The following is a 26,506-nucleotide window of genomic DNA, read 5'->3' as shown; positions in this document are numbered from 1 at the left end:
ATTTATTGAAGCTAAGAGTTACATACCTGGCAGCAGCGTGTGCTTGGTGAGAGAGGTGGGGAGAGCCCTTCCTGGACCACTATGCCTTGTTGAACGGTGTCACCTACACACATGCCATCCAACCACAAGCGTCCTCCTTCCCACTTGATTCCAGTAAACACAATTTTCTGGTGACTTACAAAAAAAACTAATAATTCCTCTGCTATGTCATAACTTTTTAAATTTTGTCTACATATTTTCAGCATGAATCAGGAACATTTTCAAGTTGTGGATAGAAGCCACATACAGTTAATTTTCTTAGTTTTCCTATAGCTCAGCCCAACCTGTACTTATATGACCCCTTCCCTGTAAGTGTAGACAGAGGGTAACAGCCAGCCCCAATCTCTACACCAAGATCTCCTAAAATGTCCCTTTGCCTGACTGTACTAGCTTGAAAAGTGACACTTTTCCAATTCATGTCCACCACAGAGGGTCATGATGTGGCCTTATTTGGACGCAGGATTGTTGCCAGTGTAAGTACTTGAGGCCATGTTGGATCGGAGGTCTGGGGGTATAGCTCAGTGGCAGAGCATCTGCCTGGCAAGTGCAAGGTCCTTAGTTCAATCCCTGGAACTGAAGAAAAGGAGAAGAAGATCAGGGAAGTCATAAGGACACAGAGGACAGGCCAGTGACAGTGGAGGCAGAAGTGATGCTTCTGCAAGCCAAGGGTCACCAGGATTGCCAGTGATCACCAGAGTGTGGGAGGAGGTAAGGTAAGTTCTCCCCTACAGCCTCAGGGGAGGCTGGCACTGCCAACACTTTGATTTGGACTGCTTTGCGGCAGCAGTAACAAATGACAGAGGTGGAGTTTAAAACAACGGAGGATGGTTTATTTGGAAATGGGTTGAAAAAAAAAAGTCAGTTACTCTGCAAGAGTAGGGGGCATCAGAAGTTTAATACCCATGGGTTTTTGTGCTCAGCTGCTTTTTATTTAGAACTAGTGAATTTTCCCACTCCTCCAAGGTGGGTACCTGGGAGTTGTCACCTGGCGCTCTAGGCTGGCTCTTGGGCTGGCTTTGACCTTAATCTTGGGTCATGTGTCTACATTCTTTCTGTTCTTGTGTGATGGATAAGTGTGTGTGTTGGCGGGGAGGCTTACAGAAAGCTAATTTAGAGTTAAGCTAACTTAAGAGTTGATTGTAAGGGTTCTGCAAGCAAAGGGAAAATAAAGGGACGCACACACCAGGGGTCAGCAAAATAGCTACTGCCCGACCAGCCTGAGCAAGCAGCTTTTATTGAGATAAAAAACAAAGAAACTCATATTGCACATGCTTAGGTTATATAACTTGTTTGCTTCTTGTCTTTATGGGACCTTATGTTTTCACCTTGGGTGCGGGAATGTTTCAAGGCCTACACCTTCTACCAAGATACTGTTAACTGGATGTGTCTGAGACAAAATGGAGTCAGTGTGGCCTCTCTACAGTTAATGATTAAGTAAAGTTGTTAAATTGCCCACGCTGGGTTCGAACTTTCCATCCTCTAGCCTCAGCTTCCCAGAAGGCTGAGATTACAGGCATGGGCCACTACGCCCAGCAAAAGGTCCTCTGTTTGTCCCTGGAGATGCATGGGCCCCAAAGAAAGTCTGGGTGGAGATGAAATTTTGAGGATGTTAACAAATAAATCGTATCTGAAAGCCAAGGGAATGGTGAGAACGTGCAGGGAGAGAGGTCAGAGGATATGAGGACTGCACCAGGGCTGCAGCACCTTGATGTCCCCTTCAGGAGGGGACCTGAAAAGCAAGCGCACCCAGGAGCAGCAGCTGGACAGGGACCTGGCTGTGCTCCTGTCCTGGGGATCAGGTGAGAAAGCTCTGAAACACCCAGAAATGTATTCACTGCCAGTTCTGGAGGCCAGAAACTCAGAATCAGATCCCTGGGCTGAACCTGAAGCGTTGGCAGGGACACTCATCATGGGGAATTCGTGCCCGGACATGGTGCAGCCGGCTGCTGCTTTTTTTCCTAGTCCCCTCCTCTCCCTCCCGCCCCTCTCCCTTCCTCCTCATTTACTGAAGCTCTGTTTCCATTTTTTCCTTCTTTTTTTTTCTTGTCACTTCTTTCCTTTCGCCTGCCCCTCCCTTTTTCCCTTTCTTATTAGAACATTTTCTGCCCATTTCCCTGTATCTATCATACACTTGGGTCCTTTAGCTTTCTTATACCAGAGAAACAAAGCAGTATTTAAACGTGTGGGTCCAATTTATTTCTCTTAAAATTATGATCTCAAGTACATTCATTTAGATAAAATGTCTCAAGCTTATCCTTTATGAAAGAGTAGTACTCCATTGTATAAAAAGCCACATCTTCTTTATCACAAGTTGATGGCACTAGTTGATGAGATTTAGATATTACAAATTGGGGTACTTTACATATAGGTACACATATATCGCTGTGGTTTGATGCTTTTAATTCTTTCATGAAGATACCAAGAAGGGGAATAGCTGGGTCAAATGGGCCTCCAGTACGAGTTTTGTGAGGAACCCCCACACTGATTTCCACGTGGTCACACCAGTCTACACTCCCTGCCAACAGCCCACAGTGGAGAAAGGTTCTTTTCCCCCCACAACTCCTCCAGCATTTGTTATTGGTTGATTTCTTGATGATAGCCATTCTTTCTGGAGTGAGACAGAATCTCTGTGTGGTTTTAATTTGCATTTCTCAAGTGACCAATGATGCTGAACATTTTTTCATATATTCATTTGGCATTTCTAGTCTTCATCTGAGAAATGTCTGTTTATTTCACATACCCATTTTGGACTGGGTCTTCCAATTCGGGGGGTGGATTTTTTTTTTTTTTAAATTCTGGCTACTAGTCTTTTGTTTGAGCAGCAGCTAGAGAAATATTTTCCCCCACACTGTAGGTTGTCTCTTCACTCTGTTAGTAGTTTCTTTTGCTGTGCAAAAGCTTTTTAATAAGAGGATATCCCAGTTGTTGATTCTCTGTGATAGTTCCTGTGCAACTGGGGTTTTAAAGTCTTTGTCTAGACCAGTGCCTTCAAAAGTTCTGCCTCTTCTATCTTCCAGCAGATTTAGTGTTTCTATTGTAATATTTAGATCTTTGTTCCATTTTGATTTTAGGTTAGTGCATGGTAAAATATATGTGTCTAGTTTTAATCTTCAACATGTAAAAAGCCAGTTTTCCCAGCACCATTTATTAAAGACATTGTCTTTCTTCCAGTGAACATGTTTGTCAAAGCCAAGATGGCTAAGTATGTTTCAAGTTGTTTCTGCATCTTCTAATCTGTCCTGTTGATCCTCAGATCTGTCCTCCTCTCCAGTACCATGCTGTTTTTATCACAGTAGCTTTGTAGTATAATCTCATCAGGGGTTGTAATGCCCCTGCTTTTTCTTTGTCATCCAGAATTACTTTTGCTCTTTTAGGTTTCTTCTCATTACAAATGAATTGTGGGATTGTTTTCTCTAATTAGGTGTGCTATGCTATTGATATTTTGATCAGGATTGCCTTAAATTGTACAACCATTTTGGAAGTATGGCCATTTTCACTATATTGATTCTTCCTACCCAAGAACAAGAAATATTCTTCCATTTTCTGATTCCTCTTCAATCTCCTTTTTTAGAGTACTGTAGTTTTCAGTATTGAAGTCTTTTACTTCCTCTGTTGATTGATTCCTAGATATTTCACTTTGGGGGGGGTGCTATTATGAAGTGTTATTTCCCTAATTTCTGTTTTTAAATTTTATTTATTTTGGGGGAGTGAGTATTGGGAATTGAACTCAGGACCTTGTGCTTACCAGGCAAGTGCTTGTGCCACTGAGCTATGTCTCCAACCCCTTGTTTCCCTGATTTCTGTCTCAGTGAGTTTGTTATTTGTGTACAGGAATCCTATTGATTTTTGAATGTTGACTTTGTATATAGCTATGTGACTGAATTTGCTTATTAAATCTAAAAGTCTTTGGGTGGAGTTTTTAGGATCTTTGTAGAATATCATGTCAACCACAAATAATGTTAATTTAACTTCTTCCTTTCTTATCCTTATTCCTTTTATTTCTCTTATCTAAATCTAATTGCTCCAGAACTATATTGAAGAAGAGCAGTGACCGTGGATATCTTTGTCTTGTTCCTGATTTTATTTATTTATTTTTATACCAAGAATCGAACTTGGCACCTCGCATTTGCCAGGCAGGCGCTATGCCATTGAGCTATATCCTTGGCCCTTGTTCCTGATTTTAGACTGAAAACTTCTGGGTTTTGTCCATGTAGTATGATGTTGATTGTGGGATTTTCATAGATAACTGTTTTTCTTTTTGGGTACCAGGAACTGAACTCAGGACCTCACATTTGCCAGGCAGGTGCTGCACCACTGCTAAATCCCTGCTTTCTAACAGAAAGAGGTAACTTTTATCAAATTGAAATAAAGACCATCTGTTCCAAATTTCTGTAGGACTTTTAAAAATCATAAGTAGGTGTTGGACTTTGTCAAATGCTTTTTCTGCATCTGTCGAGATGATCGTATGGTTTTTGTCCTTGGCTCTGTTAATCTGGTGTATTACATTTATTGATTTACATATGTTGAGCCATTCTTGCATCCCTGGGATGAATCCTATGTGGTCATGGTATATAGTCTTCTTGATGATTTGCTGCATTTGTTTGCCAGTATCTTGTTGAGGAGTTTGGCATCTGTGCTCACTAGGGATATTTGGCTGTAGTTTTCTTTCTTTTTTTTTGTTGTTGGATACTTCTCTGGTTTCAGGGTAACACTTGCTTCCACAAATGTATTTGAGAGTATTGCTTCCCCTTCAATTTCAGTAAAGAGTTTGAGAAGTAGTGGTGATAGGTCTCTAAATTTCTTGTAGAATTCAGCAGTGAATCTGTCAGGCCCTGAGTTTTTCTTTGTTGACAGTTTTTTTTTTTTTTTTTTTTGTCTTTTTCCTTTTTATCGGTACCGGGGATCGAACTCACGACCGCCTGCTTGCACGGCAGGCGCTTATGCCGCTGAGCTAAATCCCCAGCCCCTGTTGACAGGTTTTTAATTACATCTTCAATTTCCTTGATTAATATTGGATTATTAAGGATTTTGATATCTTCTTTATTCAGTTTTGGTAATTCATATGTATCCAGGAATCTGCCCATCTCTTCTGTATTTTCCATCTTTTTGACTATAAGTTCTCAAAGTAGGTATACATGATCTTCTGAATTTCTGCAGGATTTGTTGTGATTTCACCCTATTCATTCCTAAATGCATGTATTTGAGAATTTTCTTATTTTTTGATAAGACTGGCTAAAGGTTTGTCAATTTTATTTAATCTTTCAAAGAACCAACTCTTCAATTGATTAATTCTTTGTATTGTTTTTTAGTCTCCAGTATGTTACTTTCTGCTCTGATCCATATAATTTCCTCCCTTGTATGAGCTTTTGGCTTAGCCTGCTCTTCTTTTTCTAGAAGTTTGAGGTTCGCCATTGAGTTGTTTATATGTACTTGCCCTGTTTTCCTGATATGGGCATTTATTGCTATAAATTTTCTTCTTAAGACTGCTTTCATTGTGTCTCATAAGTTCTGACTTGTTGTATTGTTGTTATTATTCAATTGTAAAAATTGTCTAATTTCTTCTTTCATCTGTGACCAGTTGGTTTTTCAGTGGGGTTTTATTTAATTTCTATGTGTTTTTGAAGTTCTCGTGGCTTCTTTTGCCAAGGATTTCCAATTTCATTGCACTGTGGTCTCATAGTATGAATGGAATAACTTGAATTCCTTTGCATTTACTTAAACATGTTCTGTGGGCTAGTATATGGTGTATTTTGGAGAACATCCTGTGTGCAGCTGAGAATATATATTCTGATGTTGTGGGGTGGAACACTCTACAGACAACTACTGAGCCCATTTGCTCAAAAGTTTGGTTTGGTTCTAGTATTTCATTACTAATTTTTTGTGTTGTTGATCTGTCTTTATGTGACAGTGGGATATTGAGATCTCCCAATATGATTACCTTAGGGCTTATTTGATTTTTCATGTTTATTAGTATTTGTTTTATATAGCTGGGTGCACTGGCATGTTGTATATATATTTATGATTATTATCTCTTCCTCTTGGATTGTCCCCTTTATGAGGTTATAATGGCCTTCTTTTTTTTTCTTCAGTATGATGTACCTTTATGCCTTCTTTATCTCTGTTAATCAATCTTTGCTTGAATTCACCTAAATAGCCTCGGTTTGGGGTGGAACCTAAGGCGGGCATTAGAGATGTACAGGTAGCCCATTGTTCCTAGGTTTGGTGCCATATGTAAATTTCCAGGGGCGGGAAGATGGCGTCACAGGTAACTTCCTAGGGGCGGGGGAGATAGGGGCTTCCTGCTTCCGGTTGAGGCTTTCCTGGCTACAGTGTCCTGTCTGGGCCAAAACCCTTTCATATCCCGTCTTATGATTATTATTATGAAAAGGGGCGAAGATTTCTCTCTTTAACTACTTCCTGCTGGTAGAAGGCGCTGTACTGGAGCCTAGGGGAGTCGAAGGGATGAAGGTTGATGCCCAGGTAGACGCTGGTGCCAGGTGTTTTGGCCAGGACAACTTCACTGGTGAATGCACATATGTTAGACTGGAAAAACAAAGAGACAAGATGTTATGAGGAGGCATGGCACTGTCATATTTAAGGACCCAGGTGAGGTAGAGGGAAAGGTGCCTTTGATTTAGACATGTTCCACGGTAAGGCAGAATTCTGAAAATTAAATGTGGGATTAGGAGGAATGATGTTATGAGAAGTGATACTCCCCCATCTGAAAGCATAAAAGTTAAGAGGTAGGTTGGTAAGGCTTGTCTCTGGTATGCATGTCGTTGGCGTCTGTAGGCAATACTGTTAAAGAGTTCTGCTGTAAAAATGATCATTAATAGAATGTAAGAAATTAGGAACCAAAGTGAATAACAAAACATGACTTAGCCTGTTAACTGTGGCTGTGAGGCCTTCGTGAAACGGAGATGGGTAGGTGACAGAAGATGAGATGACCACTCACAATGATCAGATTAAGGGCTGGAAGGGCACCTCTTAGCCTGAGTGATGTGAAACCAGGATGGTAGTCCAGCAACTTTGATTTAGGCATGGGTCGCTGTAACCTGGTTGTATCAGCAGTTTACCTGGTTGTGGGAAAGGCTTTTATGTATCCTGAAAAAGTATAAACAAAGTGAGACGACAAAATGTATCTGTCAGTCTTGACCAGGGTTGTCTGACAAATTGGTGAACAAGAAAGGAAGGGAGTGGCCTTATATCACTGAGGAGAGGTCCACCAGCGACAACAGGTGGAAGCTGTTGAGGCCTCAGTGTGTCTAAGTAAGCCTGTATAAAAGGCATTTTAAGATTTAGGACTGGGACCTGCACAAAATAGGCCCTGTTTGTAAATGGCATAGGTTGACCATCAATACCCATCAATAGGGGCGGGGGAGATAGGGGCTTCCTGCTTCCGGTTGAGGCTTTCCCGGCTACAGTGTCCTGTCTGGGCCCAAACCCTTTCAGTTAGTAAGGTGTTTTATTTTTTTTTTTAACTATTTGTTAACATTTAATGAGTCCCCTCTCCTGTAGTTTCAAGCTACCAGGACATGACATCCCTTGCCCCACAACACTCTTAATGTTCTCCCCAGATCTGCTGAAGAATTTGGCCTTCTCAATAACAGGCTGCTTTGGGAGATTTCTCTTCCCAAGAACTTTGTAGTGGCCTGATCATACCATATCAATGATGGGAGCTACTCTAGTCTTGTTTTGGGCACATTTAGTCATGTCTGCTCACTGATCAATGTGCACAATTTATCAAGGAGCTCTGTTTTCTCTCTCTTTCTTGCTTTCTTTCTTTCTTTCTTTTTTTTTTTTTTAGCCCAGGCTGGTCTCAAACTTGCAAATAATTGTCCTGCCTCAGCCTCCCAAGTGCTGGGATTACAAGAGTGCACCACCACGCCCAGCTTGTTTTCTCTTTAAATGGTAGTGCTTCATACCAACCTTCCCAAAGTTGCCTAGGTGATACCTGTTGAGGTTGGTCCCATGGTAGTACATGCCACCGGTATTACCCCAATCTCTGGGGTGCGTCTGGTGCTTGCAGATGTGCCCATGACCATGGCTTAAGTGGCCCTTAAGTTTCCAGGTCTTCCTTAGTCTGCATGACATGTCAATGACTGTATAAGGCCACCTGGATGACTCTTCTTGAATACAGAGCATTACCTCAACTTTGGCTATACTTGGCTTTGCCTCCAGGTACTGATAAGTAGGGGGCAGGCTTTATTTCCTTTTCCCTTCAGCTGGCTCTAAGCAATGTAAATAGGGCTGGCTGAGGGGCTGAGGTGTATGTAATCTTTGAAGGTAGGTGACAGTTGCCATTTCCCTGCCTCAGTGCCTCCCTAAGCCAAGCCAGGCGGGATGGCAGAACCACTGCTCTGAGGCTGTCAAATGGGTTGGAGACTTGAGATAAGAGGCTGTGACTTCCCAGGGCAGAAAAGGTTTGCACATCAATGTTTAGGGGGCACAAACCAGCCCCCTAAACATTAAATGCTGCCTCAATCGTGTTTTGCAGATTGGGCTTTCTACATACCCTTCTCTCTGCATACTTCCAGTGTCCTAGCTAGCTCAGCCCACAGTATTCACATAATTTCTACCATTCTCACAGTCATTCACTCCCCAGCCACTCCCTGCTTCATGAATTAATAAATTCAGGGTCAGGCCCTGGGTCGAGGCCTTTGTTCTGTGAACCTTCATCCGGGCAGGGCTCAGGCCCCGGGGGCTGCCCACAACTATCAATATGTCTTAGTTTCTTTATCCTCAATGTGGTTTGCACTGGAGGTGGTACATTGGAATTAACTTGCTAAATTCCAATAACTTTTCCATGGGATTACAAATATAAACTTCTTAGAACATCATGAGAGGGACCTCTATATTTGGTGCTCAACATGACTTTTTTTTTTTTTTTTTTGTCTTTTTCGTTTTTATTGGTACCAGGGATCAAACTCATGACTGCCTGCTTGCAAGGCAGGTGCTTATGCCGCTGAGCTAAATCCCCAGCACCCCCCCCCTTTTATCAGTACTAAGGATCGAACTCACGACTGCCTGCTGGCGCTTATGCCGCTGAGCTAAATCCCCAGCCCCAACATGACTTCTATAAGTAGCACAGATGAAATGTGGTTGGTAGGTTTTTAACCACATTTTCAGTTTCATCCACTGATACTGGATTATTCAGAATTTCTGTAACTTATTGATTCATAGGAATCTCTCCATTTCTTCTATATTTTCCATCGTAATACATGTTCTCAAAGTAGGTATTGCTGGTCTTCTGAATTTCTGCAGGTTCTGTCGTGATTTCACTCTTTTCATTCCTAATTGCATGGATTTGAGTCTTTTTTAATAAGGTTGCCTAAGGGTTTGTCAATTTTATTTAGTCTTTCAAAAAAACCAATTCTTTGATTCATTGATTCTTTGTGTGGTTTTTTTTTTTTTTTGTACTGGGGATGGAACAATCTCACGCTTATCAGGCAAGCGCTTGAGCCTGTGAGCTAAATCCCCAGCCACTGTTTGTTTTCTTACTTTGCTTTCTTAATTCCATTAATTTCTGTTCTGAACTTTATAATTTTTTTCCTTTTTATGAGCTTTGGGCTTGATCTTCTCTTCTTCTACAAGCTTGAGGTTCAACATTAGGTTGTTTGAGCTTACTCTATTTTCCTTTATGGGTATTCAGTGCTATAAATTTGCCTTATAGGATTGCTTTCATTGTTTCTCACAAGTTCAGTATGTTGTATTGGCATCATCAATTAATTGTAGAAACTAATTTATTCTTTAATTTCATTTCTGATCCATTGGTTGTCAGGAGGGTGTCATTTAATTTCTATGTGTCTATTAAGTTTTGTAGTTTCTTGTGCCATTGATTTCGTTTCATTGCACTATGGTCAGGTAATATGCACGGGATCATTTCGATTCCTTTGCATTTACATAAACATGTCCTAGGAGCCAATACGTGGTCTATTGTGGAGAATGTACCATGTGCAGTTGAGAAAAATGTATAGTCTGATGATGTGCATTGGAGCACTCTGTAGACATCTACTAAGTCCACTTATTCAAAACTGTGGTTCAGTTCTAGTATTTTATCGTTGATTTTTCTGTCTAGTCGATCTATTTGTGACAGTGGAGTATTGAGATACTCCATTACAACTGTATGAGTGGTTATTTGATTTGTTATAACCATTAGTTGGATGCATTGGTATTTGGATATAAAGCCCAGTCCTGAGGGGGGCCATCTCCAAATCTCCCTCTGTACCTTGGACGACGGGCAGAAGGAAGGTTTTTCTGGTTAAGCAGGGCCTCAACACCCATGCTCCTGGCACAGCCAGAAAGCTCCAGATGCATGATCTGACTGTGAGTTTTCCCACTATATGTCTGTGCTGATCCAGTCCATTTCTCTCCCCACCCTCAGTTCCACCCTATTTAGACAAAGGAGCCTGATTTTGCTATGGATAACTGACTCGGTGTTCCATGCATCATCGAGGTGTGAAATAGCAGATTTAACAGCTCTTATTTTGTTAAAAAGAAAAAAAAAAACCCTCTTCCAGGAATACAGGATTCTATATAAAAGTCAACAGCAAAGATGTGCGTGACTGGAGGCCAAGGGCAGGAAGCTAGGCTCGGCAATGGTATAGCTTCAGTAGAGGCAGGTAAGCAGCAAATGCTTCCTGTGGTGGTGATGGCTGATTGAGGACACACTGAGGTGGCTCCTGGTTGAACGGGCCTGGGACAGTGTCACCCAGAAGGCACATGGACAGTACTTCCAGTGATCTCAACACAAAACCCTCAGCCCTACATTTCTGCTTGGCCCTACCACTTGGTTCTGCCCTTTAAATCACCTCCCTACCAGGGATTAAATCCAGGGCCTTCACACATTTCCAGTACTTTTAAATTTTTTATTTTGAGACACAACCTCTTTAAATTCCATAGGTTGGTCTTGAACTTGCAATCCTCCTGCCTCGGCCTCCCAGAGTACTTTGGGTTACATGTACATATCACCAATCCAAGTCTCAATTGTTTTTCTAACTGAGTTCCCCTCAAGAGAGGCTGGGCCTTTTTTGGCAGGAAGATTTGGAAAAGGCTGATAAGAATGTTAGAAGTAGGGGCTGGGGATTTAGCTCAGTGGCATAAGCACCTGCCTTGCAAGCAGGCAGTCATAAGTTCGATCCCTGGTACTGATAAAAAGGAAAAAGACAAAAAAAAAAAAAGTAAAAAAAAAAAAAAAGAATGTTAGAAGTGGCTCATTGATGGATGTGGGAACTGTGACCCAGAAAAGCTATAGTACAGTTCACGAGTGGCAGTTGACCCAGCTGGACAGCTACTGCCCACTGTCTTAAATGCCAAGGTTTAAGCTTCTTGTGTATCAGTAACTTTTATCTTGCCTACAGGTCAGCAGATGGCTTAGTTATTTTTCTCATTGCTGAGATAATTTACCTGACATCCAAAGTTACTAGTGCAAAGGTTTTTTCAGCTCACATTTAGAAAGGTTTCAGTTCAGTAGTTGCTGGCTGGAGGGAGGGTGGCGTGGCAGAGGTGCATTGCTGAGGAGAAACAGCTCATGGAGGGCAGAAGACAGAAAGGCAGCAAAGCAGCAAGCAGTGTGATGGCACCTTCCTCTTTCTGACTCTCATTCTATGCAGGCTACTACACACTCTTTGGGTGGCAGTACTCACACCCAGAGCAGGCTTTCCCATTATCCATTCCTAGAACTATGCCAAACCAATCAGCGGACTAATTTAGTAACCACCCACCCTTGATCCCAGTGTCACACACTCTAGATGCAGCCACCTCTGAAAAGTCCCACCTGTGACTACATGAAGTTTTGGGGAACATTCAGATACAAGCCATAATGGCAGATTTGCCTTAAGTTTCAGATATATTGGGTTAAACTTATTTTGTATTTCCTTTTGCATCTATCAGAGAAGCTAAAATTTATGTGGGTATTAGGAATCAAACTCAGGACCTCGTGCTTCTCTGGGAGGCACTGCACCACTGAGCTGTATTTTTGGCCCAGCAGCTAAATGTTACAAGATTGAAAATACCAAAGCTATAGCGCACTTACAATTTTCAAACTAGTTCCTTTTTATTTTTGGTACCAAAAATTGAACTCAGGACCTTGCAATTGCCAGGCAGGTACTTATGCCACTGAATTGTATCCCCAGCCCACCACTTAACAATTTTCAAACCTCATTAGTAACAGTGGAAACTAATGGAAACATTCCATAAAACTGCGTAGTATATCTACTAAAGCTAAGCACACACCTACCCTATACCCTGGCAGTTCCAGTTCTATTTACCCTAGAGAATTAAGTGCATATATTCACCAAAGACAGGCCTACAAATGTCCATAGCAGCTTGCTCTTTCTTTCTTTCTCGCTTTCATTTTTTGAGACAGTGTCTCACTATGCAGCTCAAACTGGCCTTGAACTCGTGCCAATCCTCCTGCCTCAGCCTTCGGAGAGCAAGGATTATAGGCATGTGCTACCATGCTCAGCAGCTTTATTTTTGTTTTTTATTTTTTTAGCAGCTTTTTCTTTAGCTAAAAACACAAACACCCATCAACAGAGTGGGTAAAGAATTTTGTAGTACAGTTGTACAATTAAGTGCAACACAGCAGAAATAGGAAAGATTTGACTACTAATACAACAACATGGATAAATCTCATATACATTATGTCAAATGAAAGGATCCAGACAGAAAAGTGTGCATACTCTAGGCTTCATTTACATGAAATTTAGAGAAATCCCATTCTATGGTTATCTTATTTGATCTGATGGAAAGCAAATAACAGAGGGAGAGATGTGAGGCCAAGATATATTGTCATGAGGTAACCTCTGGGATCCTGATTTGGGTGACAATCACACACTCTGAAATGCATGTAAAAACTCATCATAAGCTGAACATTTAAGATTGGCACATTTCCTGTAAATTATATTTCGATTTTTTAAAAAGTGTTCTGTAATGTATTTACTTTGGAGTACAGGTAGGGCAATAAAGATACTTTATCATTTCAAATAACATCTTAGCTTTTGAAATTCGAGGCTGACAGATCACTGCTTTCCTGGTCTCCTATTGGGCAGATTGCACAACTCCGCACCTGCCTTCCCTGCAGCCAGCTCTCCCAACCTACAGGTCCTCTTGCTCAGGGCACGTTTGCTTTCGGTAATCATTTACCAAACTTCTCTGGGTTCCCAGTGATCATGCCCAGAACAAACAAAGGCTTTCTCAATCTACTGCTTATCTAGCTCTCCAATTCGGGGCAAAGTCCCTAACCCTAACCCAGGCCCCTATTTCCTGGGTCACACAACTGTCCATATCTCTTCCCTTTTGGACTGGGCCTCGGTCCCCATGTCTAACCTGTGCTGCTGCTGCTGCTGCTGCTGTCAACGCTCCCTCTGTTTCCCCTCCAACCCTCGTCAGCATCCGGACCCTGGTGTGAGCTCAAACATCCACCATCTTGAATCCTAACTATATTTATTTAAAACTTTTATTAGTAATAGCATGTCCTCTACGTTTTAAATGACTCACCCAGTTTCCTGGGAGCTGGCATGATTTCTGTTATCGCTATAATCCTGTGCTCAGAAATAAATGGGAGTTAAAAGACCCGAGCTCCATTTTTTTTTTTTTTTTTTTTGTCTCTGAGTTCTAGATTTCACAAAAATTTTTACTGCAGAAGTTGGAGATGAAAGTGGTGACAGATGTGATTTGTGCCTTCATATTATCCCACAGAATGGCCGCCAGTCATAACATCACTACTTAACTATTATTATTATTATTGATGGTGGTGGTGCTGGAGATCAAACCCAGGACCCTGCACATGCTAGGCAACCGCTGTACCGCTGAGCAACATTCCTAGCCTGGCTATTTAACTATTAAATTAAAATTCAGTTCTTCAGTCTCCCTAGTCACATACCAAGTGTTCAAGAGTCCCTCGAGCTTGGCTGTTGTCCCACGTCTGAAATCCCAGCACTCTGGGAGGCTGAGGCAGAAGTTTGAGCCAGGCCTGCTTTGAGGCCGAGGTGCGCCCGACGTGGTCAGTAAGGGGCAAATTAAGGGGTGATAAAATAGGACCCCAGACACCAGCCCCAAACCATTGTCCCGCGCCGGCCACGCCTCTCAGAACGTTTTCCAGCTAAACTGCTCGGGAGACGTCGCCCAGCGAAGCACAGGAGGAGGAAACTCCCAGGAAGCCGCTGCGAGCTATGACGTCACCGCGCCCTTTCTCGCCCCTTTCCGCCGCCCCGCCCACTCCTGGCTCGCGCTGCCGCTGGGCCCGCCCACGCCTTGGTGTGCCTCCCGGCCGTCACTGCGCAGACGCAGCCCGCGAGCGTGAGGCTTCTGGAGACGACCCGGTTGCGGGCGCTGGGGTGCTCTGGGGTTTGCGGCCTGCGTTCGCTCAGCTCCAGCCGTGCACGACCAGAGGCAGCCAGGCGCCGTGAGCCGAGTCTCCCGCTCCCTGGGCACCGTGATTATGGAGAATCAGGTGCTGACGCCGCACGTCTACTGGGCTCAGCGGCACCGCGAGCTGTATCTGCGCGTGGAGCTGAGCGACGTGCAGGTAAAGGCCGGGTCGGGCGGCAGGGAGCCCGGGGGTTGTGCTCTGGTGCCCTCCGGAACCGCAGCTGCTTTGCCCCCGTGTGTGCCGGGCGCCTGCACTGCGCCAGCGTGCTCTGCGGGTCGCGTTTGGCCGGCGGCTTGCAGGCGCCCCTGCCTCGACCTCCGAGCGCCTCAGGTGTCAAGGGAGCCCGGCAAGTCAGGCGCGGCCTCTGACTGCCCCGCGCCGCCTTTTGTTCGCAGTCTGGGCCTGGGGAGGAGCCTGAGCCCGGCCCGGGAGCTCCTCGCGGTGTGGGACGAGCTCTGTGGTCTGTACCGTGGTGTGACCGTTGTTGCTGGACGTCCAGAACTCCTGCGGGGTCCTCGGGCGCCCTGGGGGGGGGTTAGGGGTGGCTTCCCGGCAGTTCTGTGTTGGAGATCATTGTTACTCTTGATTTTAAAACTCACAAACCCTTCAGGAAGCACACCCGCACCTTTGAGGGCTGAGCAATCAGGTTTGCTGAGTTGCATTGAGAACTTAAATATCATCTTTGGTCATACGAAGCGTTTATGTTTGATTTCACTGGCCCCGTAATGTGAGCAAGCGAAGCCCCCCAGTAGTGGAGATTCAGGACCAGTGAACTCCATGGCTTTTTTCAAATCATCCTGGATTCCATTCCGAGGAACTGCAGTTTTCAGTCTGGAATGTTCTTTCTACCGTCATCTTTACTCCCTGGTCTCTTTGGCATTATTCTGTAGTACTTTGTAACCTCGTTCACTCCCGTGAACTCTCACATTCTCTGAATCACAGATTGGATTTTGTCAGTTTGGCAGGGATGTTGTCTGGCACTATGCACAGTGTTGCTTTGATTTTGTTGACGATAACCTTTGCTTTAATCTTGGCTTCTGAAATACAAACCCGTTTTTCTCTTGAAAGATGAAGATAGCTGAGCTGGGTGGTGCTTGCCTGTAATCCAAGAACTCTGGGAGGCTGAGGCAGGAGGCTCAGGGTTGAGCCCAGCCTGGACAACTTTGCAAGATCCTATCTTAAAATAGGGCTGGGACTGTAGCTCAGTGTGAGAGTACTGGGTTCCCCAGTACAGCACCCTCCCAAGCCAGAATGTCTTTAAGTGGCTATGGCATTTAATGTGTTAAACCAACATGAGTTACACTTTCCTATCAGAGGATGAATAAGTGTTCTGTGCCCTCTCTTACCCTGCTCCAGGGTGCTTTACTGAAATAGAAAAAAACCCAAAATCAAACAAAATCTTTTGTGGATAAGGATCAAAATCCCCATCTAGAGAGAGGTCTTCCAATGAGAAATAAAGAAGTTCTTACGTTAGTAACTGTCTGTAAATTTTTATTAAGCCGACTGTGCCCTCTCTAAATGTGTATCATGCAATAAGGATAGAATATTCTAGTATATCTTTGAAGCTACAAGTAGAAAAGATGTTTTCAGGGAAATGACTGATTATGGAAGGAAATGGAAATTGTTGGGCAAATAAAAAATGCACACTATTTATGTTCTTGAAAATTCTAAACCTGTTAACAAACATGAACACATGGGTTAATCATATTGGTATACTTAGAAACATGGAGCTATATGTTTAAAATATGTAAAGCGAAAAAATATTTGGATGGAGGAAAAAAGGAAATTTTCTTTCTTTTTTTTTTTTTTTATTGGTACCGGGGATTGAACTCACGACCGCCTGCTTGCAAGGCAGGTGCTTATGCCGCTGAGCTAAATCCCCAGCCCCTGAAATTTTCTTTTGAAGAGAGATTTAAGCTTTTTGCAAAAAAAAAAAAAAAAAAAAAAAAATACCACGAGGTTTTTTTTTCTCCTCAGTGAGGTTTGATTTTTTTTGAGATAGTTATCCATGATTCTGAGGCATTCATTTCAACCAACATTAGTTTAAAAACAACCTATCAAGAACTCCTGATGTGTGTAAGATACCACAAATTTACAAAGCTGAGTCATAGACCGAAGCTCCCTACTTCTAGAAGGAAAATTGTCACAGAAAAACAAAGATTTTTTTCATGAGTGTGAACTTGGAGTTGGATGTAGAACCAGGTCTCTGCTGTTAAAGGGATTTGTTAATCTTGCTTTCATTTAGATGTGACTTCCAGAAATGGAGAACATTTTTGCCCTCTAGATAGTAAGAGAACTTTCTAGAAAGAGAAAGACAGAGACTTAGATACTGGTATTTGTGATGTCTGACTCATACAGTGCTAACGTACTACAGCCAGCAGACTCCAGGAACACAGCTGGAGTTCAGTGGGCTGGGTGTAGCATTATGCCCTGCAGCCAGGAGAGCACACTATCTGGGGAGCCCTGGGGTGGTGCCTCATTAAGAGGGTGTTAGAATGGATTCTCAGATTTGGGCATTGGTGATGGCGGGGGGGGGGGGGGGGGGGGGTTAAGGGAGTGGGCATTCACTGTAGATCAGATGCTGTCAGAAAGCAGGGTAATTCTGCTCATTGGCTGTCTAATAATTTTTGGCAGGCATGAGGGGATGGTGGTCCTTGAAATTCTACTCAGGCCTTTGCACTGAGCTACAAGTATGCCAGCCTTTTATTTATTTATTGCCATAGGATCTTGCTCGTTTGGCCTGGCCAGGACTCACTGTGTAGCCGAGGCTGGCCTCAAACTTGCAGCAATCCTCCTGCCTCAGTCTCCGGACTGCTGGGATTATAGGCATGTGCCATCATATTCAACTCAGGCCAATCTTTTTTAGTTCTCTTTTTTCTTTTGTCAATTCTGAGACAGGGTCTCACCAAGTTGCTAAGTTGCCCAGGCTGATCTTGCCCAAGCCTCCCAGAATGCTAGGATTATAGGACTGCACTGCCATGTCCCCATTTTGATAATCTTATCTGTAAGGAGGGAGGACTGGCAGAGCAATGGAACTTAAGTGCAGAAAAATTATACTTTGGCAGACAGAAAGAGAGAGAGACAGTGAGAGAGATTGATTTGTGGCTAGCATGTTTGCTGTGTGTTAATCTGTGAATCTGTGTGGGTTGGGTAATCTTTTATCAAGGTTACAGAGTTAAACTTGTCTGAGATTAGTATTCTGTGAGATAGTTTATGTCCCATAGGAGAACGCATAGCCCAGCTTCGAGTGCTGGCCTTGTCTTTACTTGAGGAGCCCAGAAGCAAGAGGCAGCCAGGGTAGGGTTTCTTTTCTCTCCAGTTTATATTCCGGGTGACCATCGTGCCTGGCTGTGTGCCAGCAACCATACATGTCAGAGCATTTGCTCATTTATGGGGGTTTTGATTGGTCTGAGTTGGATATGATGAAATTTGCAGCTTGGTGTGGGACCCATCTGGGAGACACTGCCCTTTCCTTACCTGACAGTCAGGTGGGAGGAGGCGGCACTGAGGGTGTGAGACGGGGTCCTCATTCCCTCACTGTCTTGTGACCAGGAATAATTTTCTGAACTTTATGGGCCTCTGTGTCTGCATTCGAATAAATGTGAATAGTAGCACCTGACTGACAGGACTGTTTGGAAGTTTGAGTTGGGTAATGGGTTTGAAAGTGCTTTGTAAATTGTATCATGTTTTATGGGCTGGGGATTTAGCTCAGCAGCATAAGCACCTGCCTTGCAAGCAGGTGGTCGTGAGTTCGATCCCCGGTATTGATTAAAAAAGAAAAAATTGTACCATGTTTTTTAAGTGTGTGTGGGGTTATGATGTGAGAGGGACAGACACAAAAAACAATGGGAATGATGGAGTCTCTTGGCAGACCTACCCTTGTAAGAATTTACTGTCTGATCAAGGTGGCCTGACACATGGATGGGGAGATGATGAACCCGGCAGGAAATTGGATCGGAGCACTTGCTGGTCCAAAATGAGATGCGGCTTTATGCCATTCATAAAAGTGAGCTTCAGGACACTTGGTGACCTGAATGTATAAGGTACAGCTATTAAAAGGAAATACAAGAGGCTGTCTTCATGATATTCTTACAAGGAAGAATGTCTTAAAACATCAGAGAAAAATATAGACAAGGCAAACGTGAGAGCGTATTTGCAGTGTCACTAACAAATAGCAAGCATCTTGATTTTTTTTTTCTTTTTTTGTGGTACTAGGGATTGAACCCAGGCTTTTGTGCAGAGCTGCATCTCCAGCTCTTTTTTATATTTTATTTTGTGAGTTGGTCCTGCTAAGTTGCTAAATTACCCAGGATGGACTTGAATTTGCAATCTTTGTGCCTCAGCCTCTCAGAGTGCTGAGATTGCAGGTGTGTAGCACCACATCTGGTATATTATCTTGACTATTGAAAAAACTTACAGAAGAATAAATTTTTTTAAAGGTATATTTTCCAGTAGAAAAAGAGTGGAAACTGAAACAGGTTAGAGTAAAAGTAAACAGAAATGGCTAATCAACCTGAAAAGATGGGCAATTTCAGTTATAACCCGGATATGTAAATCAGAACGATAGGATCCTCTTTAGCTTGGGAAGTGAGAAGGCGGCCAGTGGTACCACCTGTTGGCGAGGCCTACTGGTGACACACTTGTTTGTGTAGTGGACGGGACTGTTCATGGGAATGACAGATGAGGGGACAGTGACGACCTTTCTAGTCAAGTGGAAGCTGTACATACATATGCAGTAACTTGGAGGATGCTGTGTGTGTTCATTCCAACACAGATTTGCCAGCCTTTCGTTTTTATCAGCAAGTAGGTAGATGGTGACGGTTTTATCCTGGTACCCTGAGACAGGCAGCCAGCCGAGGAACTGCATAATTACACCCTTCTACTTTGTCTCTTAAAAATCGAAGGTGAACCAAGCGAAATGCTAATGCAGAAGAGGCTCATGTGGTGGTGTTCACTGTGTTTTCTGATGTCTGGCTGATTACTTGGAATATTTGATAATAAAAAGTGACTAAGTCTAAACTGTATATTACCACAGTGCAAAAACTCTCCCAAAGGGGGAAAACTGAGTCCTAATGGGTGGAGCGCTTGCTGGGAGGGGTTCGAGCACGGGCCGTGTGCTGTGTGCAGACGGTGCTGCCTTCAGATCCAGCAAGACAGGCAGGAGGTGCAGCTGGAAGGGAGGCTGGGCCGGGGCGGAGCGCCGTGGGAAGTGGGGAGCGTGTGCTCAGCGTGCCCAGGCCTAGGTTTCCTTTCCTGGGAAAGCAGGCTAGTTGGGGTAGAACAGTCTGACAAGTGCGCAGATTAAAGACAGGCCGGGGTGCGACCGGCTCCAGGAGTGTAGTGAGTGGAGGGGTTTGAGAGATGTAGGTCACGGAGAGTCCTGTGGCTGTGAGAGGGAGCTTGGATTTCATTGTATGAGCAGTGGGAAAGCAAAGCGTTTCAACACCAGGCGGCTGATGCTTTAGGATCTGTGTTTTAAACCAAAGGTGATTGTGGCCGCTCTGTGGATTATGAAGTAGAAGTGAAACCCAGAAAACGATTTTGGGAGGTGGAGGCAGTCGTGTGGGTAAGAGGTAGGGTGGCTTGGCAGTGGGGCTGGAGAGCAGCGGAAGGACTGGAGGTGTATTTGGAGAGGACTATGTGATTGTGAGACCTGATCGATTGGGTGTAGGGAAGGAGGGAGAGGAAATCACCAATAATGAGTCTTAAAGTTTGGCTCTGGCACAGAGCAGATGTGGTAGTTTGCTGAAATAGCTCAGCATGAACAGTATGTGGAGCAGCCCAAGTTGAGAGTCCACTTTGGGACATTTTAGTTTGAGACTTTTTTTAAACAGTGTCCATATTGAAATGGGGACTGGTCAGGACAGCTGTACAAACACAGAGTCAAGGCAGTAGTTGAAGCTTAAAATAGAACTTTATGGTGTCTTATATTTGACTGTAAATGCACTATTATTTTATGTGCCATGAAGAGAAAAAAATTGCTGCTGTTTAAACTATGACACAGGCTTGCTTATTAATTTAAATATTTTTTTATTTTTTTGAGACAGGGTCTCACTTTGTAGTTGAGGCTTACCTTGAGCCAGTTATGTAGCTCAGGCTGGCACCAAACTTGTGGTGATCCTCCTGCCTCAGCCTCCTGAGTGGTGGGATTACAGGCGTGCACCACCGTGCCTGTTTTTTATCTATTGAAAGGGTTCTTCTTGTCTTCCTCACACTGCCAGTGCTGTCCAAGCAGCAGCACCTTGTAGTCAGTTGGAGTGACTGCTTATTTCAGCTGAGGACACCCCATGGGAACAGGTGAGCTCTCAGGCAGGGGGCCGGGATTGATGTGGGGTCTGGGCTCTTGCCAGTCTGAGGGGAGAGAAAGTATGAGAACAAATTTAGATTTGGCAGTCAGGGAAGGCCTCGGAGGAGGTAGCGTTTGATCTGAAACTGGAGTGTGTGACCTGGTATGGGGTATGAATATTTTAGGGAAAGAACAGCTACTGCAAAATCTTCAGGTAGAAAGTACTTGGTGGTAATTCACATTAAAAATTAATAAAACCAAAAATTTCTCAACAGGCTCTAAAAAGTATTGTGGACTTGGCTCCGTGTGCTGTCGCAGGCCCTTGATCCCAGCCTCCCAGAGGCTGAGGCAGGAGGATATCTGAGAGTTCCCAGCGAGCGTGGGCTGACGTGGCACTCAGCCTGGGCTGAGTGAGTCTAAGATCAGCCTTAACTTAATAGGTAAAGCCTGTCTCAGAGAGACCCCTCAAAAAGTTAAATATGAACCGAATCAAGAGGGTGTAAGTATCTAATTGCACAAGTAAATAACATTTGAATATTCTTTCTTTAGAATACAGTCTAAAGATCAAAAACTAAACAAAAAATCTCAAATAAATATTAGAATTAGGATTCTTGCTAGTAAACATATTCCAAAAATGAAGTTTTTATTTTTTCCCCTTTAGTCCTAGGGATTGAAGCAAGGCCTTTGTAACAAGCTACATCCCCAGCTCTTTTCTGTTTTGTTTTTTTGAGACAGCAGGCTGGCCCTGTACTCACTAGGTAGCCCAAGGTGACCTCAAACTGACAGCAGTCCTCTCTTGCCTCAGTCTCCTGGGTGTTGGGATTAAAATTGTGTACCACCACGCCTGGCCTCCCAGCCAGTTTTTTAAATTTTGAGAGAGGGTCTTGCTAAAGTTGCTTAAACTTGTGGTCCTCCTGGCCTCAGCTTCCCAGAGAGCTGAGATTACAGGCGTGTGCCATCACACCTGGCTTGAAACGGTTTTTTAAGGATGAAACAAATGCATGTATTAAGGTTGTTAGGATTACTGGAAGAGATGGAAATATTAAATAATAAAAAGTAAAGAGAAAGTCTGTAGTAGAAATTTCAGTGTGACCTCAAGATTTTTAAAATTCCTGGCCAGATCACTAAAAGATGAGCACTGGAGTAAACCCCTCTCTCTTTCCAGACAGTGGCTTCTAAATGACTGCTCCCCATGAAAGGTGCTCAGGCTTCCCATGTCTGTGCCACAGAAAACATGACATTCTCAAAGGATCCAAGGTCATGTCAGGACAACACAGGGGCTAGTTTGAAGGGATTTTTATTTGCCAAATTTGTGACAACTGAAAATTCAAAAGACCAGGGGCTGGAGATTTAGCTCAGCAGCATAAGCACCTGCCTTGTAAGTGTGTGGTCATGAGTTTGATCCCCAGTACCGATAAAAAAGGAAAAAGACAAAAAAAATTTTCAGAAGACCAAGTAAGAGAACAGATTTTAATAGAGCAGATTTAAAAAGAAAATCCATGTTTTTTCGCTAGCCAAAACAAGACAAAAAACAACCAACAGCAACAACAAAAAGCCAGCAGTAATGTATGTGCAATGTGTCTGCCCAGGGAAGCCGTTAGAGGTTTACCCATGGTTTTTGGAGGGCTGGTTACTCAGGTAACCTCTGCCTACCATGTACCAGAGTCCCAGCCTCCTCGGAAGGAAGATGATGCTTGCCACAAATCACCTTGCTCGCTCTAGACGTGGGAACCACTTCGTTGCTTAGAGATGGATGAGAGCCAGATTTTCTTTTGCCATCCAAAGGCTGATCCTGGAAGTGGGTGCTTTTGAAGATTGCATCCCTAGATCTGATGATTGATTGATTGATTGATTGATTGAATGTATTAGGGATTGTACTCAGGACCTGTGGAGTCACACAACTTTTTAAATTTTTTTATGTTCAGACAGGATCTTGCTAAGTCACTAGGTTGCCCAGGCTGGGCTTGAACTTTCTACCTTCCTGCCTCAGCCTCTTAAAGAGTGTTGGGGTTACAGGTGTGTGCCTCCACACCTGGCAGTAGCTCTGCTGAATTAACTGTTTTACATGTAGAATAATCACACACAAGCAAAAATGAATACTAATGATCTGAATGAGAAAAAGAAGCCCTAGGTCTCAAAGGTTAGGTACAGAAAGTTCATTGAATTCTTTGTACTTATGTCAGAGCTTATGAAAATGAAGTTAATTGATTTAATGCAGTTCCCTAAACAGTTATTAAGACGGTGTGCACAGAGATGAAGAGACAGTCCCTGCTGTGGCAGAAATCTTGTGGGAACAGGTGTACCATAAACAGGGACTGCAGGGTAATATGTTATAATAAAGGTGATTGCGGAGTCGTAGGAAGCTATTAATTCTGCTGATGGAAGTGAGGAGGAGGGAAGAGGAATTACCATTTGACCTGGACTCGGAAAGCTAGATGCCAGCAGGCATGGGAGCTTAGAAGGACATTCAGCCCGAGGAAGATGAATGCTGGCAAGTTCCCATACTGTTTGTATGTCACTAATTTAATTCTCAGGACAGTCTTGTAAAGTAAGTGGTTTTATTAGCTTAAAGTGATAACACCTACATATTGGAAAATCAAGGATAGAAATAGAAAATGATGTAACTAAAATATGAACCCAGTGCCTGCTGACTTCAGAGCCATCCAATCTACACAATTTAGGAAATCCAAACCCCTCAAGCCATGAAATCTTTTTTTTTAAGTGGTTGCAACCAGTAGGGCCCCTTGGTGCCTGGTAGCAAATGCAAACTCTCTGGTAAAGAAATTGTTGTATCAGATGAAATAGAATTTTAGGCAAAGTGCATTTTTTTAGAAACTGAAAGCTCAGTTCATAATGATTAAGATTTCAGTGTACCAGGAAGTTCAGACTGGCCTTGAAGTCACTATGTAGCCTGTGCTGGCCTAGAACTCACATTGGTCCTCCTACCTCAGCCTCCCAAGTGCTTTGATAACAGGTGTGCATGCCGCACCTATCAGGTAAATATAATCATATTAAAGTTATATGCACCTAGTAACAGTCTTGATAATATGTGAATTAATGGAAGTGCTAGGAGAAGTGGAAAAATGTACAATAGTGTGATTTCTTAGAAATAAATAGAAGAAGATAAAATTCAGTAAGGATATAAATCATGTAAACTAATTAACATCAGCAAACCCAGTGTACATATATAGAAAACTACATCCAACTACTCAGATATTGGTTTTAAGTCTACACATAACAGTTTCTAAAGTTGGCTGAATATTGTTTCCTAGAGCAAGTCTCTATGAACTGGGAAGGACTTAAGTCACAGAGAATGTTCTCTGATCTCTTGCATTTGAGGTGGTTACAGTGGTACCCAAATTGGTTCACAAACCTAATTTGTTCTATGATTTCGGAAAAGATGGCTGCAGTTGTGGAGGTCACCTGATGCAAAGTATGCAGACAAAAAACAAATTTTGCTAAATGCTGTTTGCAAACCAAATTGTTTACAAACAAAGGTGAACCAAGGTACCACTGTATTAACATAATGATATCCAGAAAATCTCATGTGTTTGGAAATTAAACACTTCTCAACCCATGTTTCAAAGAAAAAATAACAGTGGAAATTAGAGAGTACTATACACTGAATGAAAATGAAAATACTACATTCAGAGCCTGAGCGATATAGCCAGAGTAGAATTTGTCAGGAAATTTATACTTTTTAAATACTTATATTACAAAAGAATAAAGGCTAAAGCTTAATGATCTCTGAACCTCTATTTCTTTTTTTTTTTTTTTTTTATAGTTTTTATCGGTACCAGGGATCGAACTCACGACTGCCTGCTTGCAAGGCAGGCGCTTGTGCCGCTGAGCTAAATCCCCAGCCCCTTGAACCTCTATTTCATGAAATTTGGAGAAGAATGCAAATTTTCCCAAGAACTTGAGGGAGGAAATAATGAAGAGAAGGACAGAAATAGAAAATTGAAGTAGGGGGAATAAAACTATATAGTTTTTGGAAGACAATCTGATAGATCTCTTGATAAAATTAAGGCACAAAACATACCTGCAGTGAAACAGAAGGCATAACCATACAAGTAACAGACCTTAAAAAGTTGAGAGAGTATCTTGGAACAGTGTCGTGAGATTGTAGTCTCAATATTTGAGAGGCTGAGGCAGGAAAATTGCTTGAGCCCAGAAGTTCAGGGCTAACTTGGGCAGCAGTGAGACCCATCTCAAAAACAGTTAAAAGAATGTCAATATTAAATGTTTGTAAATGGATAGATTTCATCTAGATGAGATAAAGTCTTAGAAAACAAAGATGATTTTAATCAAAGAGATAAAAACCAGATATCCTTGTAGCCCTCAATTTAATTTGTAGTACAAAATTTTGTCAGGAAGATTTGAGTTTCAGCTTGCTTCACTGTGGAGTCCTGTCAGACTTGAAGAAGAAAATATCGCTCCGTAACAAGTCACTTGATATGTATTGCTTTAAAACAATAATATTGTTGCATCAGGATTTTAGCAAGAGTTAAAGGGTTGTTCTGCTTGGACCCCTTCTGAGGTTGTAGGCGGGTGTTAGCTGGTTGTAGGGTACTCTGGTGTGTACCCATCAAGGATGTCTTACTGTGTTGGCAGTTCGGGGCCCACATGTGAACTCTTGAGTGTTCTCTGTGGTTAGTGTCCTCAGTGGCACTCGGTGTGAGTGGTTAGTGCCACTGTCATCTAACCTGGTGGTAGCGAACCCATGGCGCGCCTGTGCAGTCAGGTGTTTGTTATCACTGAAAACTAAAAGATTTCGCCATCACCGATCTCACCCCAAAAGCCACGCTGTTGTTTCCTGTGTTGGTCAGTTTTTCATTACTGTAACAGAGTAATGAGCCCGTAAAGAGAAAAGGTTTGTTTTGGCTCATCATTTCTCATCCATTGAAAAAAGTGTGAAGTAATTTCACTCTAAATCATGCTGCTAAAGATCTGTAGCAGTTTCTGGGAATAAATGAATAATTGGAGAATTCTGATCTCTTCTGGTTCAGGTTTGGTTGGGCCTTAAGAGAGTGTGGTGCCTGAGGCTGCGGCTCTGTGGAGCTGGGTGGACCCCCAGCCTGCTGGGATTGTGTGTCCTGCGCGTCCACCACTCCAGTGCCATCCTGCTCTCTTCTCCACCCTTACTGCCGTCTGGAGTGTCTGTTCCTTAATCACTGATAAGACCATCTCCCGGCAAGTGACTCACTGGTTCTGCTAGATCTTTCTGTAGTGTGTCTCACGGAATGAGCCTCAGAGACCTGTGCATTTATTTCCCCACGGTACCTCGTAGCCCTGGCCGTGTGTGCCGTTTTCAGAATGGGCTGATTCAGTTCCCAGGCAGGGCCTCAGTCTCTGACAGGTGCAGACAGGCACAGAAGGGCCTTCTGCAGAGCTGTGACTAAGCCGCGTGTTCTCCTGGGAGACCCAGGCCAGGAGGAGAAGACGCTCCTGGTTTAATTTCACCTTCTGCTCATTGAAACACCTTCTTCTAAGGATCAGCTCAAGGTTTTATAGGCAAATGGATGCAACTTGAGACGTACTCATAAGTGAAAGGCATCAGACACACATGTGTGAACAGTGTATTATCTCACTAGTGTGAGAAGCTGAAGAGACAACATATGTATATGATGCATATGAAAGTAGTTAAGATAGCTATAAAAGTTATACACCGATTTCTCTGAAGAGAAAGGTTTGCACTGGTATTCAGATGATTGAACGCAGATGTCTTGTGCTCTGGGTGAGTGATTTGGGGATGACAATGCACAATGTATGTATCCTTGTTGCCCCCTGATTGATGTGTTTTGAAA

General features: G+C 43.1%; 1 protein-coding gene and 1 long non-coding RNA gene across 2 annotated transcripts in view; one reads left to right on the top strand and one right to left on the bottom strand.

Moving 5' to 3' along the window:
* Positions 1–2,212: 2,212 nt before the first annotated feature.
* LOC134474742 (uncharacterized) lies at positions 2,213–14,222 on the bottom strand. Its single transcript, XR_010045592.1, has 2 exons — positions 13,925–14,222; positions 2,213–6,582 (listed from the first exon to the last, which is right to left on the bottom strand). It is a non-coding gene; the product is annotated as an uncharacterized LOC134474742 (long non-coding RNA).
* Positions 14,223–14,306: 84 nt separating this feature from the next.
* Hacd3 (3-hydroxyacyl-CoA dehydratase 3) overlaps positions 14,307–26,506 on the top strand; it is a 31,097-nt gene continuing 18,897 nt past the window's right edge. The window contains exon 1 of the mRNA XM_003463483.5: positions 14,307–14,569. Within this exon, the coding sequence (XP_003463531.1) occupies positions 14,483–14,569 (87 nt within the window). The 5' untranslated portion in view covers positions 14,307–14,482. The remainder of the gene's footprint in view (positions 14,570–26,506) is intronic.

The sequence above is a fragment of the Cavia porcellus genome, unplaced genomic scaffold (genome assembly GCF_034190915.1).
Source record: "Cavia porcellus strain 051 isolate PalLab524CR breed Dunkin Hartley unplaced genomic scaffold, mCavPor4.1 scaffold_37, whole genome shotgun sequence".
Lineage (NCBI taxonomy): Eukaryota > Metazoa > Chordata > Mammalia > Rodentia > Caviidae > Cavia > Cavia porcellus.
Note: the sequence above shows the minus strand (reverse complement) of the source record. Positions and strands in the feature narration are given on the sequence as shown.